The sequence below is a fragment of the Amblyomma maculatum genome, chromosome 1 (assembly GCF_055883805.1).
Source record: "Amblyomma maculatum isolate TAMU_Amacu chromosome 1, ASM5588380v1, whole genome shotgun sequence".
In the NCBI taxonomy this organism is placed as follows: domain Eukaryota; kingdom Metazoa; phylum Arthropoda; class Arachnida; order Ixodida; family Ixodidae; genus Amblyomma; species Amblyomma maculatum.
In genome coordinates, this window is record NC_139344.1 from 85,920,830 (window position 1) to 85,941,837 (window position 21,008).

The window sequence follows — 21,008 nt, forward strand, 5'->3', positions numbered from 1 at the left end:
CTTCGAGAAAGCCTCATAGGCACTGTATGGCAGTAATTCTCAAGATCCTATTTCTACGTGGACCGCCATCCGGGATCCTGCATGCTACTGTCTCATGCATCCGTGGGTCGCACTTTGTTTTAATTTGGTGCAGTTAAAATGAATTGTTCCAGCATACTAGCAACGCAGTTGGAGGGGGCTCCAAGAGAGAGGAAAGGGAGAGAGGGAAGGGGCGCATGTGCACAGGACTGCTGCCTTTCCTCGATTGACTGTCATCAACGAGTCATATTGCCGCGAAACCTTCAAAACAGTATTTGTTGTTTTTTAACAGCCGCCGGCATACAGCCTTATCACTCTGAATCCGGACCGCGTATCAGTTCCGTAATTTTTGTTTGTTACTGCTCGATGTCGCGAGTCACACCTTTATCAGTTTTGTTGTAGCGCAAGACGCACCGAGATCTGTCTCGAAGGTTCCGGCCACTCGCTTGTCTTTCCACAATGTTCCAGCCCGTGCTGGTAGCTGTTTGCGACGTTATCTAGATTCTTCTGTGCAGCCTTTAAATTGAGCGTTGCCGAGTGTGACGAGCGTTCTTTGTTCGACGATCGACGAGCACGTTTGTTTCTATCGCCGCCGCCGAGTTGCTTATTTCTTTTGCGGGCGCAAGTCAGCCCAAATAAAGAGTTTCTTTAGTGCAATCATCGACCCCCTTCATTTGTGTCGCCAACCTTGTCGCCACTACGTGACATCTGGTGGAGGTGCTGCCTTTTATCCTTCAAGCGAAGAGCCAAGTCGTGTTCCTGTCGCCCTGGAAGACCAGCCTACAGGTCACCGAGCCAGCCGCCGACTTCAAGGCCTACAGCCAGAGCACGGTCTGCTACCTGACCCCATTCGATTTCGGAAGACATCGACGCTGACAATGGCCCAGCCTACAGCACCGGTTGTTTTCGTTCAACCCCGTGAGCCCCCCTGCTTCCATGGACGACCGGACGAAGATGCAGAAGACTGGATGGACCTTTTCGACCGTGTTGCAGAATTCAATTGCTGGAACGACGCCGCGAAACTCAGGCAAGTCTACTTTGTTCTTCAAGGACATGCCCGAGTTTGGTTCGAAAATCATGAGGCAGCTATGAAGGATTGGGAGATTTTCAAGGAAGCGTTTCTGACTGCCTTTTCAAGCGCCGTCCGAAAGGAAAGAGCCCAGGCTCTCCTTCAGTCAAGACTTCAACTCCCTAACGAGCCTGTCTTGGCGTATGTTGAGGAGATGAAGCGCCTCTTTCGCCGCGCCGACCCTAATATGACCGAAGGTGAGCAAGTCAAACTTCTATTGCGAGGCGTTAAAGAGTCGCTCTTTGCAGGTCTTGTGCGAAATCCGCCAAGAACTGTGGCGGAATTTGAAACGGAGGCGTCTACTATTGAGAAGACGTTGGCCACCCGAACGCGCCACTACGAGCGACCACTTCAGCCGGACTGCTCAATCCACTACCCCAGCGCATCTACAAGCGGAGAGAACCTTCGGGACCTCATCCGGGAGATCGTGCGAGAGGAGCTCCGCCGACTGATGCCATCATCGCAACAACCGCAGGTGGCGACGCTCGCGGTCGTCGTCCGTGAAGAAGTCCAGCAGGCGCTGGGCGTTCCTCAAGCGACGGCTGCGACTGTTCCAGCACACGAGGCAACAGCGATGAACTACGCTGGTGCATTACGTCGCCCTCCGCCCCGACGTGATGACTTTCCGAGCCCTCGCCGCAACCGTCCTGTTCCTGAAAACCGCCCCTTGGCCCCCGCCCGCGAAGCCTACCAACGACCCCCAAACCCCAGGAAGTGCGACGCCTGGAGGACTGCAAACAACCGGCCATTATGCTTCCACTGCGGTGAGGCCGGCCACATTCTGCGGCACTGCCCGTACCGACGAATCGGTCTCCGCGGATTTGCAGTCGACGCTCCACGACCACGCTCTGGTGAACGACCGCAAGAAATCGACAACTATCTGCGTAGCGGTGAGATTGCGCCACCAAGCCGTCGATTCAGGTCTCCATCGCCGTACAGGGCCCGCTTTGCGTCGCCAGGACGTAACTATGACGATAGTGTGCGCGGAAGGTCCCCAAGCCCCCGTAGGGGAAACTAAAGCCAGCAACCTTTGGAGGTGAGGTTGCTCAACGGCGAAAAGACGAAGATCCTCCGCCGCCGACGACCACTAACGACGACGCGGCCGTTTCACCACCGCTCCACACGACGTCATCGACGACAACACGACCAAAGTGCAAGCAGAGACCGCCGCCCAGCGAAGTAACAACGGTATGCCCCGGCCATGACCTGAAGAAACGACGCAGCCGGGATCGGACACTAAGGCCCACGTGCAATGCGAGGACGCGAACAAGTGACCTTGAAGTTGATGTCGACGGTCGCAGAGTCACTGCCCTAGTAGACACCGGAGCTGACTATTCAGTCATTAGTGGACCGTTAGCCTCTCAGCTAAGTAAAGTTACCACCGCTTGGGATGGCCCGCTGATTCGCACAGCAGGTGGCAACCTGATTACTCCATCGGGACGATGCACTGCAAGAATAACCGTAAATGGGCGTACTTACCCCACCAGCTTTGTGGTCTTGCAGCAGTGCTCCCGCGACGTGATTTTAGGCATGGACTTCCTAAATGAACATAGGGCTATCATCGACCTGCGATCCAAGCTCATCAAGCTCTCTGCAGACAAAGCAATTCCTGCTACGACGACGTCGATGCAACACATCGCTCTAAACGTCCTCGATGAAGAATTGACCGTCCCGCCCCGATCAAGCATCGCAGTCTGCGTAGGTAGCGCAAACATCGAAACCGCTGAAGGCATCGTCGAAGGAAATATCCAATTGCTCTTAGAACGAGGTGTCGGTATCGCAAGAGGCATCGCGAAATTTCGGAGAGGTCAAACTCAGGTGCTGGTAACAAACTTCACCGAAGAATACCGGCATCTCAACAAGGGCACGACGATCGCTTTTCTCGACGAATTAGCCGACCTCAAAGATGTATTCGCCCTCCACGACCAAACGCTGGAAGACTCACCGGACCAATTCCGTCAGCCCAAATTTGACATCAACCCGGCATTGACCCACAGCAGGAAAGACCAGATTCTTAGTCTTCTTCGAAGCTACGGGGAGTGCTTCTCGTCATCATCGAAGGTACGACAAACACCACTGGCCAAGCACCGCATTATAACGGACGAACACGCCCGACCTCTGCGCCAAAGCCCTTATCGTGTATCGCCGCGAGAACGCCAGGCCATTCGCGATCAAGTTGAGGAAATGCTACGTGATGACGTAATCCAGCCCTCGAACAGCCCCTGGGCGGCACCAGTCGTTTTGGTCAAGAAGAAAGACAGCACACTTCGCTTCTGCGTTGATTACCGCCGCTTGAATAGCATAACGAAGAAGGATGTCTACCCGCTTCCCCGCATCGACGACACTCTAGACCGGCTCTGCAATGCAAGGTACTTCTCATCGATGGACCTGAAGAGCGGATATTGGCAAATTGAGGTCGACGAAAGAGATCGCGAAAAGACCGCATTCATCACACCGGATGGCCTTTATGAGTTCAAGGTGATGCCATTTGGCCTCTGCTCCGCACCAGCCACGTTTCAACGAGTAATGGACACAGTCCTGGCAGGCTTGAAGTGGCAAATTTGTTTGGTATATTTGGACGACGTTGTTGTCTTCTCGTCAAACTTTGAAGACCACCTAAAACGACTACAAACAGTGCTGGAAGCCATCAAGTCATCGGGACTAACGCTAAAAGCAGAGAAGTGTCACTTCGCCTACGAAGAACTCCGGTTCCTAGGTCACATCGTTAGCAAGGACGGTATTCGCCCAGACCCGGAGAAAACAGCTGCAATCGCACAATTCCCACCGCCTGCCGACAAGAAAGCTGTGCGCCGATTCCTTGGGCTGTGCGCTTATTATCGACGATTTGTCAGAAACTTTTCGCGGATCGCCGAACCGTTGACGCAGCTTACAAAGGCTGACGTACCTTTTAAATGGGAAGCGCCGCAAGAAGAAGCCTTCGATGAACTTAAGCGCCGCCTGCAATGCCCTCCTGTACTTGGCCACTTTGATGAAAACGCCGAGACCGAAATTCACACCGACGCGAGCAGTGTGGGCCTAGGAGCCGTTCTTGTCCAGAAAAGTGCCGGACAGGAGAAAGTAATCGCCTACGCTAGCAGATCCCTCACAAAAGCCGAAGTCAATTACTCGACGACCGAGAAGGAGTGTCTTGTAATCATCTGGGCCACTTCTAAGTTTCGTCCATACCTATACGGCCGACCATTCAAGGTGGTAAGCGACCATCACGCGCTCTGCTGGCTGGCTAATTTGAAAGATCCTTCCGGCCGCCTTGCCAGGTGGAGCCTACGACTTCAAGAATTTGACATGACTGTAGTCTATAAGTCGGGCCGGAAGCATTCCGACGCAGACTGCTTATCCCGCGCTCCGGTCGATGCTCCCCCGAAGGACGATGACGACGACGCCTTTTTGGGACCGGTAAGCGCCAGCAGTTTCGCAGAACAACAGCGATCAGACCCTGAGCTGAAAGCGCTAGCCGATTACTTGGAAGGAAAGACCGCTTCCCCTCCTGGTGTGTTCAGGCGACATTTATCATCCTTCACGTTAAACAATGGCCTCCTCGTGAAGAAGAATTTCGCACCTAACAAGACCACGCAGCTTCTCGTAGTGCCTAAAACCCTTCGGCAAGAAATTCTGCAGGCGTTGCACGATGCGCCCACAGCAGGCCACCTCGGATTTGCGCGCACATTGCGTCGAATCCAGGAGAAGTATTACTGGCCGCGACTGCCTGCCGAAGTTGCCCACTACGTGAAGACGTGTCGTGAGTGCCAACGACGCAAGACGCCGCCGAACAGACCAGCAGGACTACTAAACCCTATTCCGCCCCCAATCGTGCCCTTTCAACAAATTGGGATGGATCTCCTCGGCCCCTTTCCATCTTCGTCTATGGGTAACAAGTGGATCATCGTGGCCACTGACTACCTTACCCGTTACGCCGAAGCAAGAGCACTACCAAATGGTACCGCGGCAGAAGTCGCCAAATTTTTTGTCGAACAAATTCTCTTGCGACACGGCGCCCCAGAAGTGCTCATCACGGACAGGGGAACAGCGTTTACGGCAGAGTTGACGCAAGCCATCCTGGAATACAGTCACACAAGCCATCGACGAACAACTGCGTACCATCCCCAGACCAATGGCCTTACGGAGCGCCTGAACAAAACGATCGCGGACATGATCGCTATGTACGTCGACGCTGAACACAAGACCTGGGACGCCATCTTGCCGTACGTGATCTTCGCGTATAACACGGCAGTCCAGGAGACGACCAGAGCGACCCCGTTTAAGCTTGTGTACGGCAGGGAGCCCACGACGACGCTCGACGCAATGCTGCCGCACGTAACCAGCGAGGACAACCTTGACGTCGCCGCCTACCTGCAGCGTGCAGAGGAAGCCCGACGACTCGCACGGCTCCGTATTAAAGACCAACAGCGCACCGACAGCCGACGATACAATTTACGACGACGCCACGCAGAGTACAATCCAGGAGACCAAGTGTGGGTTTGGACACCAATTCGCCGTCGCGGATTAAGTGAAAAGTTGTTGCGTCGATACTTTGGGCCATACAAAATCCTTCGCCGCGTCGGACCACTGGACTATGAAGTCATTCCCGACGGAACATCAGCATCACAACGGCGACGCGCACGCCCAGAAATTGTACATGTTGTACGACTGAAGCCATATTACGCGCGTTAAAGAATCTGTGGTGTTTAAACTTTGCAGTGTTTATGTTTAGGTTTCTTTGTTTTGAAACATCGAGGCGATGTTTTTTTTAAGGGGGGAGTAATGCCGCGAAACCTTCAAAACAGTATTTGTTGTTTTTTAACAGCCGCCGGCATACAGCCTTATCACTCTGAATCCGGACCGCGTATCAGTTCCGTAATTTTTGTTTGTTACTGCTCGATGTCGCGAGTCACACCTTTATCAGTTTTGTTGTAGCGCAAGACGCACCGAGATCTGTCTCGAAGGTTCCGGCCACTCGCTTGTCTTTCCACAATGTTCCAGCCCGTGCTGGTAGCTGTTTGCGACGTTATCTAGATTCTTCTGTGCAGCCTTTAAATTGAGCGTTGCCGAGTGTGACGAGCGTTCTTTGTTCGACGATCGACGAGCACGTTTGTTTCTATCGCCGCCGCCGAGTTGCTTATTTCTTTTGCGGGCGCAAGTCAGCCCAAATAAAGAGTTTCTTTAGTGCAATCATCGACCCCCTTCATTTGTGTCGCCAACCTTGTCGCCACTACGTGACAATATATACCTACGTTGCTTGCAGCTGGTACAGCACCAGTAGCACTTTCCATGGGTACGGGCAACCGTTCTGAAGGCAACGAGCAAATTAAGCGCAGAAATGATTCCCGAGTCAGAGCGTGCAGCGCTGAGGATGTATATCTTTCGAGTCGAGTTAGAAACTTCTAAAATTGGTGTACTGAGAGAGAGAATTCAGAAGCGATCGTCGCAGGCCAGCTTCGAAGAAATGCGGTCGCCATTTGAAGGACCTGGGAGTTGGTTTAAGCGAGGGTGCGGGGAGGAAAGATGATGTATATATTGAAAGCCGAAAGGGTTCTGACCTTGGCAATTGCATCGGGATTGCTGAGGCTGTCGACGGGCATCTTCATGGTGGTGAAGTAGGGCTCCTTCACGTGCCGCAGGTACGACCCGATGGTGATGTCACGCCTTGGCTTCGCAGACGGAGTGATCAGGGGCGTAGTCCGGTAGGTCTGCGAGAGCACGTAGCGAAAAAAGAAAGAACGAAGAAATGTATGTAACACGCTACGTGGTGCATTATTAAAGCACTCCAGATAAAACTGAATTGTCAGATCTGCGCCAGGTTTGTGAAAATCTCGAAAGAGTCGGTTGCTAGTTTCGGCAGGTCATGCGGTCTACCGTCGCGAGAGGAAGGCGACTGTGTGGACTGCGAAGGCGGCCTCGGAGGCGGATGAAAAGGGAGCAATGGCTGTCATCGTTATCGACAACCGTTAATCCATTCACGTCTTGAACGCATCCTCGATTGAGCTGACGATCGCATCCGCGCGTCTGCAGGCTTGGGAGTACTTTCGACCATCTGATTGGGCCGATTGCTCGAAAATAAATAAGCTTGTTTAAAATGTGAAACTGAACGTGAGTTTGATGCTGGAGAAGAGGAGCGCTGTGCTAATCGACATTTTCAACTACTATATTGTATTACGTCCAGCGGCTACTCGTGAATGCGGCCCCAATGAATCATAGACCGAAGAACACAACCTGACAGAGACGTACTGAAAGGAAGCGTTGGGCAGAATCTGTGGCCTGTCCTAAAATGGAATGCGCGTTGTATTATGCAAAACATTAAATGCTGGCTCCCCGATACAAATACTTCTTGCGGTGGAATCAGTAAAGTCAGGAGCGTGAGACGGTGGCTTCGTACATGTGAACTTAATTGGCTCGACAGCGCGTGAAAGAGCGCTCTTCGCCACTCTTTTCCGCTCCACTGAGAGCAGTAAGCTGTTGCGGTATGCTGTTGGCGAAATTAGTTGAGCACGAATAGCTTCTAGTTCCAATTCTCGGCTATCAAATGCGAATATCGGCCGAAAACTTCAGCTGGCCTGAAGCCCTGCATGATGGCAAACATGAAGCCGACCTTATCCGAAACTTTTCATCCGAACGTTATTCAGCAGAAGAAGAACAAATAAAAAAACTTCATTCCTAAACAAGATTCAAAACAGAGGGGGCGCAAACACAACAGTTTTGTTTCCCGATGCCTTAGACCGCCTGGTCGTTGCCGCAATGGCTTTTAGTGCATGCTGGGTACGTGTTTCTAGCTAGTAATTTTTTACGTTGTGCGTCGGACGTGGCTACGGATGTCGCCGTCTTCAATTTTAATCTGCTCGCTCTGATCCGCGAATGCGTATATCAAGGCCTCTGAAGGCTTTGATATACACATTCTGCCTCTGAAGGACTCTGAAGAAAGGGCTCTTCGAACGGTGAAAATGCTACGGGATGCGTTGAACACGCTGTCCAGTGCTACAAGGAGTAGGGATGAACGCTGCGGCTCTTGAAGCGCCCATTGCGAATCGCGTTACCACCGCCGGCCACTTGCCGAAGAAGATGAATAGCGCCAGGATGTGAAACAGGTAGCGGTCGGCGGCGTCTGGCCAAGGCCATCTCAGCGTTGTGTGTCGCGCGTGCTAGCGTCACCTCGTCTTCTCCGGTACGTGGCCGGCGCGAGGTCGTTATATACGAACCCAAAGTGGCGAACGAAGCCGAGCGCGTTCTGCAGGTGAGACTGCAGCCATCTATTAGCCGTCTTAGGATGGGCACAACCCAACACCACCACTTGCCGAGAAAAAACAACAACAGGTGAACGCCTTACAAAGGATGGTAATATCCTGACAAATACTTTCTTAATGGTAGAGCTAGTAGCACCTGTGCGCTTGTCCCGGAATGCACTGTCTCAGTCTTTCAAAACAAAGCATGCTCTAATCTGCTCTAGGCGATGCAAGATATGGCCCACACGATGGAAAAGCGAACGTATCTGGTACGGATACACTACTAAATAATAGCACACAATATGGGGATGTAGGGCTAGCCCCATAGTTACTAAAATAGCCCTTGTCCTGAGCAGTGAGAGGACCTTCTAGCCGACTCGTACGCGCAGCATCAGCTCATGCTGGTGGAGCGAGCCAGAGCCGCAGTTGAAGCAAGCGGACTCCTGGACCGAGGACTGCCCACCGTTGCTCCTTCACCAGCTATTTCCTAACGCACTGCAAATAACTTCCAACCTTCTGGTAATAACGTTTATCAATCAAATCAATCTAGGCGAGAATGTACACCGCATCCTTCTTCTTCAAAGCGAAGCTCTTGTTTGCCCGTTCGGTGGTTGAGCCGCGTAACTGGGCGAAAAAGTAACGAGAGCCACGGGAGAGTCACGAGGCAAATGGAATTTCTCAGAAGAAGAAAAAGAAGAACCACGAGCTCTGTGCCGCTCGCTCACTCGTGGTCTTTCTTTCTCTTCCTCTGGGAAATTCTCTTGAGCTCGTGAGAAAAATAGAGTTTTCTATTCCCGCACATACATACATACATACATACATACATACATACATACATACATACATACATACATACATACATACATACATACATACATACATACATACATACATACATACATACATACATACATACATACATACATACATACATACATACATACATACATACATACATACATACATACATACATACATACATACATACATACATACATACATACATACATACATACATACATACATACATACATACATGCGTCTTCCAAAATGTTTGCCTCAATATATCGCAATAAAGCTTAAATAGCATGGGCTCATATCTTTCATTAGGGAGTATCGTAATAGTCTTCAGATTTTTTTTCTTTGCATTTATTCACAGAACACACGAAAGTACAGGAAAAAAGCACACCAAGAAGCGTTACTTATCACTCAAATGTAGGGTGTGCTGCTAAACGCGAAAAAGATAGAAGGTAAAGAAAGAGATAACACGAAATAGAAAGGTTAGCCTGCCGTGAAGAACCTCGCCGCATTGTCTCTTGCTACGCTTAGTCTTCAAAAGCGCCATTTGTGGCGACGCTAGTCCATTGGCCGCCTGCGTACTGCAGGAGCCCCTCCCCTCATAAATCAATTGTCTCTCTCTCTTGCCGTGTCTCTGCGCATCCCTTGATCGCGGTGCCACACGATCCAGTAAACCTGGCACTCAGTATAGTGTCCAAGGCGAAGAAAAAAAAAAAGCAGTCTTTTTGCCAGGCCCGCAAAACGCAGCCTTTGCTCCACACCTGCTCTCCAAAAAGTTCCGCTCTGCTAGAAAGAAAACCCGCCGCACTTTTCATGGGTGATGAAAGATCCTCGCTCGTTCGCGCAGCTTGGCTGAAGTCGCTCCGCGTTGCAATCCGTCAGTGATGATGAATGTGACCTGGTTCTAGTAGCTCGTTGATGATGCTGTGTCTAAATTTTGACCTCTCTATGAGACATGATCCGCAGCTCTGCTGCGGCCTCTGAATCTTCCCCGCTGCCGCCACCGGGAACCACCTTGGAACACAGAAGGCTCGCTTCGTTTCTGGTGCGTCCTGCGTTGCCGTCACAAAGAACGCGTATCTGGCAGCCACGCTGAAGGAGCAGTCGCGTCTGCTTTGTCCTCCTGCGCACCACCGTCTCTTTGCGACTGAGGGCGCTAGCAGGCGTAAAACGCTTGGGCCGCCGCTCTGCTGGCCCACCAGCTTAGTGCTCTGGATACGGGGTTGTCGCGTTCTTCCTCGTCGTCACGCTTGGCCTCCTGGTGTTGGCATCCGAGGAGGCGAAGACGGGTTAGCGCCGTCCAGGACGAGCGCGATGGTCACCTGTAGGCTCTCAGTGTGGTCGAGCTGCGCCTCGGTCTTCAGCGAGTCCTTCCCGCCAATGCCGGCGAGCCGACGCGCGGCGCGGCGCCATGACGCTATGGCGTCTGGCCGAACGGCAGCAACAGCTGGAGGTGCGACCGTCACACTGTCCTTCCCGCCAATGCCGGCGAGCCGAGGTGCGCCGCGGCGCCATGGCGCCGGGCCGAACGACAGCAACAATTGGAGGTGCTACCGTCACCACCACTGACCAAGCTCGGAATGCTGCATCCGCCATTCAGGACGAGCGCGATGGTCACCTGTAGACTCCCAGTGTCGTAGACCTGCGCCTTAGTCTTCAGTGAGTCCTTCCCGCCAATGCCGGCGAGCCGAGGTGCGCCGCGGCGCCATGGCGCCGGGCCGAACGACAGCACCAGCTGGAGGTGCTACCGTCACCACCGCTGACCAAGCTCGGAATGCTGCATCCGCCATTCAGGACGAGCGCGATGGTCACCTGTAGACTCCCAGTGTCGTAGACCTGCGCCTTAGTCTTCAGTGAGTCCTTCCCGCCAATGCCGGCGAGCCGAGGTGCGCCGCGGCGCCATGGCGCCGGCCCGAACGGCAGCAACAGCTGGAGATGCTACCGTCACCACCACTGCCCAAGCTTGGAGTGCTGCGTCAGCATTCCGGGCTTGCAGTCGTTCGGCGGTGCGCGTGCCCTGCATCTGCTTCGTCGTCGTCTCTTCCGCTGTTGCTGGAGGCCTGCAGACAGTCTTTTCTCTTACCTATTTATATAGGACACCTTGCCATAGAGAGTGGTCCGAATTTTCACCAACGAGAAGCAAGATGTGGATAACATATTTCTGTGCGTGCCGGGCTGGGCTGAATTATTAGTTTCTTTTCCTTTCGCAGATACCAACGCCGCGTACTGGCAGAAGTTACCGCAGCGCGGGACCTGAAATTCTCTGATATGCTTTCTTTGGTTTTTCTCGTTTATGTTCCAGGAAACGTTGAAGAAAGCAACATGTGGCCGTAGACGATTTGTTCTCATTTCCTCTTTGAATTAAATTGTGAGAGAATGTTGATATTCCCTTTCAGGATGTGAGAGAATCTTGATAGAGAACACCTAAACGAAAGGTTTGCATTTAGGATTTTAAAAGCTCTCATGCAAAGTAGTCGCTTCCTTTGTGTGCTGTGTCTTACGGTGCTGCGAGCGGCGCAGGGAATCTTCGTTGACTCTTGGCGAAAGCCGCTAATGGCTGAATGACTCAAGGAAATGGAAGCACGCAATAAACATTAGATGTTTTATGAGAAACTGTTTAGCCGCATTTAGTAAGTTCAATCTGTATCCATGTCCTTGCACTTGAACAGCTTTTCAATTGAATTTATAAATTGATTCTCTAGCTGTCCGATGTCGAGGTCACCTAGCGCAGCTTAGGCCTAGGTCTACAGAATCTGTTATCTCAGTTCCACCCGCCCCCCTACCCCCCCCTCGCGCCCACGCGGCCACGCGCACGCGCGCACACACACACACACACACACACACACACACACACACACACACACACACACACACACACACACACACACACACACACACACACACACACACACACACACACACACACACACACACACACACACACACACACACACACACACACACACACACACACACACACACACACACACACACACACACACACACACACACACACACACACGCGCGCGCGCGCACGCACGCACGCTCACACACACATACATACACGCACGCATACACGCACGCACGCACGCACGCACGCTCACACACACACACACACATACATACATACATACATACATACATATATACATACATACATACATACATACATACATACATACATACATACATACATACATACATACATACATACATACATACATACATACATACATACATACATACACGCACACACACGCACGCGCACGCGCGCACACACACACACACACACACACACACACACACACACACACACACACACACACACACACACACACACACACACACACACACACACACACACACACACACACACACACACACACACACACACACACACACACACACACACAGACAGAGAGAGAGAGAGAGACTACGTAAAGCAGTTATATGGAAAAGGTAAAAGATAATATACTGCTGTCACTGTGACTCCAAAGGACGACACGAAATTTATGCAAGAGTACTCAAGCAAATAGAGCAAAAAAAGTGAACCTGGACTACTGATGCCACACAAAGAGAAGCCAGCAATCCTTTCACCCGTCTGCCCATTTCAACTCGACAAAAATGCATGGACACTGCCGAAAGAAGCAGAAGTGTTATGAAAATGGCCTAATGAAAACACAAAATTTCAAAAGAAGCCGAGAGGTGTGTGCTGCTATTGCTGCTGCTAAAAAGCACTAAAAAGGTGAATCAGAATCTCGAGCATAAACAAAAGCCCCACGAGAACTCAGAGCACACTCTTAAAAAAAAAAAGAAAAAAGAAAAAAGCCCCAGCTGATTCACGAGCACTAGAAAACTGAACAGGTAGCCCGAGCAAAGAAAAAATCGGTCCGGAGTACGAGCAAAATAAGCTGTAGCTGAAGCATCACCGAAAAAAAAAAAAATAACCAGAGAAAAGAATGTTAACTGGAGCACGAGCTTTCTGTGAGAGAGCCCGAGATGCAGTACGAGAAAAAGTTGCAAAGGTAAACAGTGCTGCTGTCCGACGAGACAAAAAACAAAAAGATGTAGGACAAAAACACAAGTATCAGGAGGGCAAAAAAGAAATCAAAACGCAAGAAAATGAAGGCAATCCAAGAAGTCTCCAAATATTTCGTCTCACAAACGTGTTGCACCTTAACAGCCCCGGTACACATCAAACTCTCCAACTTCTCAGCCATGCCTAAACACGCACGTCTGATCGCCATGTTTCAGTAGCTATAACAATGGCTTCTTACTCGAGGTCCAAGACAATTAGGGTCCTCTCCTAGATGCGATAAGCGCAGTTGTTCGGGAACTGTTCTTTCTGCTGCGCTGCGTCCAACCTCTGCACAGAGCAAACCGCCACCGCACCCTTGGAAGCAGCTGTTTCCGTTGCAACTGTCCTCTCAGCCGCCGCATTGAACTGCATTCGTCGTTGTTGGCCGGGTCCACAGTCACTGGACGAATTTGGCGCTCTCGACTCCGCCTTTGGTTCTTGAATGCTCCGCTGCCGGGGGCACATGTACCGGGGCCTTCATCGCGGACCAGCGGGCATCCTTCGTAGATAGACAGGCGTCGGGCTGCGGTCTATCACCTGGCGCTGGCGCTCTGCTGGCCCCATCCATGGTCCAGGACACTAAGTTGTGTAGATCCTCAATATTGTTCTTCAGCACGCTGAAGGCTGCTGACACTCCGAGGACTGAATTTATCTATCAGGCCACCCGCAAAGGTTCAGCTTAGAGTGTCTGCTTCTTCTTTTTGGATGATGATGTCGGCGCCACGTAACAAATCAACGTTGAGAAAAGTGACACGTGTTGTTGTTGTCGTTGTCCAAATAACTTATGGCACATACCCAGAGAGGGGGATAGGCCAAAAATTGGGTAGCAAAGAATTGTTTTTTTTTTTATTTTTATCATTTTTTTTAATTTTTTAAGTATACTTGCATAAAAAAAATGATTTGAGGGGTAGAGGAAAGGACATAAAACGGGAAATAAGTGAAATATAAAATGAAAAGTGGTAACACTCACGGGAGATTGACACTACAATTGTAGAACAAGTGATGTTTAAATATTTAGCAAGGCAAACGATTTGAGTCCAGTAAAAAATTTTGCATGGCGGTAAAAACAGACCTGTGACTGTGCCCAAGGATGGTGGCGCCAAATGATAACAATGTCGGGCTGCTTAAACTAAGGCCAAGCTGTTGCAATGGCCTTTCCATCAACTGTTTTCTCAGCGTAGTAAAGCGGCGGCAAAAAATAAAAAGTGATCTAATGTTTCTTGTTCACTGCAAAATGCGCAGACGGGAGACAGTGCGAAACCAGACCTGTAAAGATAGAAATTTAAAGGTGGGATACGGCATTGCAGCCTTGTTAGAGAAATCTCAAGTTGCCGTGAATGACATAATTTTCTATTCCAAGAATAATTTAGATGCAGGTAGTCATCAGATCTTAAAAGATGTCCATTTTTCATATTTAATAGAACGTTTCTCCGAAACATCGCTGCGGTAATGTACGTTTCGTCTAGGCGCTTGGCTCGTGTTGTCAGTACAGCAATTTGATAGTAGTCTCTTACGGGACGGTTTGGGAATAATTAGTAATAGTAATAATGCAATAATTTGGACTAATTTTGTTTTGGTTGACTAAAACATCAGCTCCATGTAGCGAAGAAACCCGAGAAAAATTAAAACGCGGACATCAGCGATTGGCTGCAACTCCTCCTTCATCGTCTCGCTTGTTGGCTCGTGCTCCTGATAGAGCATTGTTATAAGATGAATAAAAAATTTTATTTGCAAAAACCTGATGCTTTTGATGGAATGTTAACGCCGAAAGAGCTGGCGGAGGGATGGCGGGGCTGTCTTTCACTCTTGAACGAGTTGCTATGGCATTGCAAGTTCATCTAAAAGCAGAATTGGTATCTTGCGTTGCTCCGCGTGTCTAGTGCATGAAACAATATACCCTAATATTTCTTTTCCGTTGGCAGCCAGTACTCCGAGGCTGCTTTGGATGAAAATGCGATCACTCGGACGCCATTTAATCCATCAGTTTTTTGCGGCGCTTAGATCGCACTATCCTGAAATCGGGACGAAACGGGAATTGTTTTCTGCGACGCGCGACTTTTCATGTATTCACGTCCTACATGTGCGCTGTAGCTGACAAAATAAAAATAAAAAAGCTCATGCGGAACTATCATTAAAATCGGCGGGATTCAATCCATCTGAACCTAGTTGACAGGCCTCGTGATGGGCTTCATAAGCAGGATTGTCCAATTCAGCCTGATTCTTACGACAGAGTGTAGACATCGACATCACAGACACCACATCAACCAAGGCTAGACTGAGGAAGCGAGCCGCAGGTAAGCAGCTGTCACGTGGAGGCGAGAGCAACCGGTTTAATGCTAGCGGTACAGTTTCATTAATATAGAGGCGAGACGGAGGAGGAGTGCGCGGCGCTGCTGTGACGAGGAGCAGATGAAACTGCCGACCTATAGCTTGCGCAGATGAATGACCTTGGATAATGGTAGCAATAGAGCTACGTTCTAAAAATGGCGGTGTTACGCACGTGGTGAAACTAGCTGTTTGGTGAGCATGAATACTCTGTCAAGAGCCGCGTGCGGTGATGCGACGCTTAGCCTAAACGCTACGCCTAGGTGGTTCGATACCCTGTCCGCAGAAATGATCCGCTCCCATCAGAAATATCACCTGTTGAAATGGTGTAAGGCTCTGTTTGAAGCTGGTTCAACTGAGCTGATCGCACAGCGCAAAAGACGCAGCGGTTCACGGGTTTATTCCAGGTTGTGCGGGAAGCAGATATGCCATTTGCGGATGGTGTAAAGCCGCTTGAAATTGGTTTTGACTTAGCTAAGCTCAACTTCAAAGAAAAAACGCATCAAAGAACATGTTGTTGGGCCAGCTGGTGGCAGTTTGTCTTAGGTAAAAGGCGCGAAAACAAACACGAACACAAAAAGAAGAGAAAAAAGGACGCATCGATTCGGATTCCGTGTTCCAAGTCGAGCAGGATGCTTATATATATAGAGAGAGAAAGCGGGGGGGGGGGGGGGGGGGAGAAAAATAAGCTTTAATAATTGGTCTACGGAACTGCGTGGGGTGGTTTTCCTTAGTACAAGATTCACAGTGAAGGAAGCTGCTTACACATTCCTGAGCTTAACCATGCAGTTTCCACCATGTCTTGATTACGCTTAGCAAAACTACAGTGAACTACAAGAGAGCGTGAGGATGGGAGTGACTGCCAAGGGGGGCTTGTCCTCGAAATTAAATAGCGAACGCAGCAGTGGCGCTGCTTTTTCCACTCTCGAACGCGTTGCTATGATATTTCTGAGCTCTTCTGCAAACAGGATTGGTAACTTGCGTTGCGCCGCGTATTTCTGCACTTCGAGGCGGCTCGCATGTCCCCGTCCGCTGTGAACATTGTTTCGGCCAGCTAGCTGGTTCCGGTGGCAGCCAGCACAGGTGACAACAGGGCCACTTCCTCCTCATTTCTTGTAAGAAGCAAATTCTCTGGCAGCCAGGCTGTCCGAGAATGGTAAATGAAAGGGGCTCACTGTAACTAAACATAAATCTGGCTTATTGGCGTGCAGTGGAATTTTGTTTTATTACAACAGCGTTAGATGTCTCATCATGAAAAAGGAAGAAATTGGCAGTGGTTTAGCTCTGCTATGCCTGGATGTACGTAGAGTAAAGGTATGGTTATGCCTGGTGCTGATCGAGTTTGCGCTTTCACTGAGATTTATCGTGTGTTCAGTGCACCGACAAGTCTTGGAATCACTTTCTTGATCCTCCTCGTCCTCCTCTTCTCTTTCGTCCGGCTGTTGCTGCTGTTGTTTAGCGGCGGCCATAGCACGTCGTTGAGCTTCCCGGCGACGTCTTTTCGCTAGGCGTTCTTCTCGTACTGAGAAGATTCACTGTTCCGGGCCTCTCTCGCGACCGCTCTGGGAAAGTGTTTTGTCGTGACGGTACATCGCGCCACCTTTGTCGAACACAACCAGTATTTCATTAAACGCATTAAAGTTCACCGTCGTTCTATAATTCGTCTGCAGGAAATAAAAGGCGCAGTATCTGTCACTCGCGGAATCCCGCTATGATCCTCACTGTAGACAAGGGGAATTATAAAGATCATTCCACAATCCGGGGCGTGGGCTGGGGATCCAAGGGATGTAGGTTCGATTTCCCGGTGGAAGACAAGGTTTAATAATTTATTTTTTTAAGTATCGATTCAATCGTGATTAGGCATAAGACGGCTGATTGGTCGCTTCGAATTTGGCGGCTCTCGCGCATGCGCATAACGGGCGGCCCAGACTCACGCGAAACTCGGCTCTGACCCACGTAGTGCAGCTTTACGCTACAAAACGCGCGGATTTCATCACAAAATTTGCTGATTGGGTGCTTAAGGATTGGAACGCCATCTAAAAGCGACCAAAAAAGTTATTTGCCATTGTTATCCTCAGAGATGTTTAATATTACCAGTTGCGAAACTTCCCAGGGGGCTCATTTATCAAAACAGTGGTTTCGATTGGTCCAAAATTCGGGTGTTTACGATAGTGGTTGCGACCGCGGCCATTAAAGGAAACTGCGTCTAAGTTGCAAACTTTCACACTGTTGATAAATGCAGAACCACCTGGAAAATAAAATAAGTTGGAGTAGTAGTAGCAAACATTCCTAGACATACCAGTCATAGAGGTAAAAATTAAGGTTGGAAACACGCAGTAAAAAAAAAAAAAAGTGATTTCCAGAAGCCAATAACAGCAACAGCAGAAAGCTTGTATTGATCGCTTCTCGATGTTGCTACAACGCATAAGCACCTGAAAACATTTGTGAATTTTTGAATCGGGAGTTTCCTAACTGGAATGATCCAAAAGCTCTGGATGTTCGTGCCTTGTGAAAAGTGCTTCTTTTTCTTTTACCCTTTAATTACCTCTCGACTGTTATTTCTAAAACATTCTTGCTACTGTATTTTGAACTGATTGTGTTGATATGTGGTTGCGCATTTATCAACGATCTCAAAGTTTGAAATTTTGAGTTTCCTTCAATGACAGTGGGCGCTGCTTCTATCTGCAAACACATGAAGTTTGACTGACTTGGACCGACGTTTTTTAATATATGGGCAATATGGGAAGTTTAACAACTGATATTATAGGCACTTAGTATACGCCCCGTGCACATCTAACTCCCGGGTAGACGTACGCGCCACTAGCGGCACCATCGGCGTCCAGAGTGGTAATGCACCCCATAGGACTGCATGTGAAGAGAAGTCTTAAACGCATTTTTGTGATTGCACAGTGCAAGCACAATATCGGCCCTTCGTGAAGAAAAGCGCCCAGTACACCCTCAAACATACTGAAAAATTATGAAACGCTATTTCGAAGGCCATGTATTTTTAAAACACCACGATACGCGCGCGTGGGGGTCGCCGTTGGCCAGCGACACAGCACTGGAGCGTGACTCACAGAGAAGAACGTTCAGTTTTTCTCGTTACACTGCGTAAGCAGCTATTCGTTGACAGTTGGCGTGTACTTTGAAGAGCACTGTGACAAAATATGCACCGACATTAAGAGGGTATATGTTTGAAATGGCACAATAAGTGTGTGCTGTGAAGCCAGATATACCCTTGAGAGGTGCTCTGTGAGCTGGTGCTTGTCCGAATCGCAAAAGCTACTTCAGGAGTCCAATGAATATGCCGTTACGTGCGCTCCACTGGTTCATAGTACGGTCTTTAAATCTATACAGCCTAGATGCTCTACGCGAAAAGCAGCTCTCAAACGCCACGACAAACGAACCGAAAATAAATTGCGCACCATTGCAGACGATGCCCCTGACGCTGAGGTTGCTCGCTCTCAGACGGCGGAAGCGCCTCGGGGTTTCGTCTGTGCCGTCGCCTGCATGGTGAGAGCCACCGCACTAAATGCTGCCTGGTTCATCACTACCATTATGCACAAAAATATAAATACACAAATATGTAGTGCCGCTTAACGAAGTCGTACGAGCGTCTCTGCATGGCGTAGTGGCATCGTGTCTAACTATGGATCCAAGGATCCTGCAGGGCTGCATTCCAATCGCAGCCTGCCATCATGTGAAAGACGAAGCCCAAGTTGGCACCTTCTTTCAAATATGCCATACACTGTGGTCGCGCCTGTGCCGTCGCGCCTCATTACGATGAAGCAGTCAGTGCCTGTTCATTCCAGCTACCACCTCCCAGGGTCGTGACAGTGATCTTTCGCTCACTATGCTGACGCTGTCAACGCTCTCTCCATATTTTGTGCGGAACGAGGCCTTTAACCCAACGGCGCTAAAATTTAAGGCCTTAGGTTAGAGGGCAATTTTCGGGCAAGATCAATAGTTCCGTGCTTTCGTGGGAATGGTGGACGCTCTTGTTTCCCTACCATTCGACGACCTATAGAAGGTGCAATGTGTGTATTGATATTCCTTATGCCAGAAGCTGTCCGAGAAGTGCTAGACTACTCAGACGCATCGCATGTTTCCCGTACCTATAGATGGCTAAGCAGAACTAACTACATGGAAACTTTGTAGTGAACGCCTTCTGCTCATATTCGTGGGATGTGGAGCGTCCACTATTGACGGAGGACACATGCAGAACCAACGACCATGCGGAAGTCTGGAACAGCCGTGCAGTTGGGCTGAAGTCTGTTGACGCCATGCGTTCTTGCGTTTTGAAGAGCGCGTTTCCGCGTGGCGAGCTGCATCAGTGTAAGCTACAGTGATTCCATTCGTCAGTGTTGTGTTTTATGGCGCATGAGCAGCTACAGCCATCATACGCCAGACACAAGGTTTTGTGGGTCTATTTAGTTGGGAGGGAGTTAAAAAAGTGTGTTTAAGGTACTACAACTAGTTAAACAGATGTGCTTTAAGAATGAAACAACACAGGAACTTTTGACGAGTGAATTTTCTTCTAGGCGTAAGCTAATGTAATAGGATGTGGTCGTCAAAAATTTTTTAAAGAAATTCCTTTTTGTTTCTGTTTCTCGAATTCTTTCTTTTTACATGAAGTTATGATGCGGTGACAACATTTCCGGAAAGTTCACATATAGATTCATTTTGTTTTGCGATAATGAAGTTGGGTGTTCATTGAGTGTGCCCAGTATGAAGGCTACATAAAATTAGGCTCTTGGTGGCTACATGATTCCCGTTGCTCGATCACTAACTTCACTAGGTGTAGTTTGTTGTTTACTTGGTTATCCCATAGAGACTGCCATCTCTCTCAACCTTTCTCTTTCGCATTTTGTGCCATCTTTATGCGGTGTAATTACTCTCTCTATTTTGGCACTGCGGGTAATTTCTGCACCTGCGTCAGTATCTCTCACCACCGCTGATTGCGATGTAGCTGGGTGCCCAGTAGAGCTTAATCTTACGCCCTTGTGCATCGGTAGTTATTACGTTATGTATTATGTCTCTTACTAAGGGAATGCATTTTTTGGTGTGTAATTCTGTGCTACACTGCGGGAATCTGTGTAGATGCTGCTGCTTTGAATGGCTGTTCTTTATTAGCTCTTTTACGACCAATGAAATCGCGCAAATTGGGGCAGCGAAACTGATGCACACTAAGACAACCTTACTATAATTTTTCCCATTTTTCTGCTACTTTAGCACTTCAAACGCAAAGTGCTGGTTTCCAACACATAGGGACTTATATCTATGGTGGGTGGTCTTTGCACAGTATGTGGGTGAGGATTCTGTGTCGTATCAATGCGCGCTGTCAGCAGAATGGATTGAGAACGGGGACGAGGATACAACGACGGAAACAAATGGCTCATTTCGGATGACAGCACCTTGTAGTTCCGAGTGTATGTCAAGATGACATAAAAAAACAAATGGCGCGTCAGCGTTACAAGTTGAAACGGTG

At 49.4% G+C, this 21,008-nt stretch overlaps 1 protein-coding gene across 2 annotated transcripts in view; it reads right to left on the reverse strand.

Annotated features, from left to right (window-relative positions):
- The window catches only part of LOC146203016 (uncharacterized), a 97,253-nt gene that overhangs the window by 13,467 nt on the left and 62,778 nt on the right, over window positions 1-21,008 (reverse strand). For both annotated transcript variants that reach the window (XM_084588496.1, XM_084588495.1), the window contains exon 4: window positions 6,643-6,792. In XM_084588496.1, the coding sequence (XP_084444622.1) occupies window positions 6,643-6,792 (150 nt within the window). The remainder of the gene's footprint in view (window positions 1-6,642; window positions 6,793-21,008) is intronic.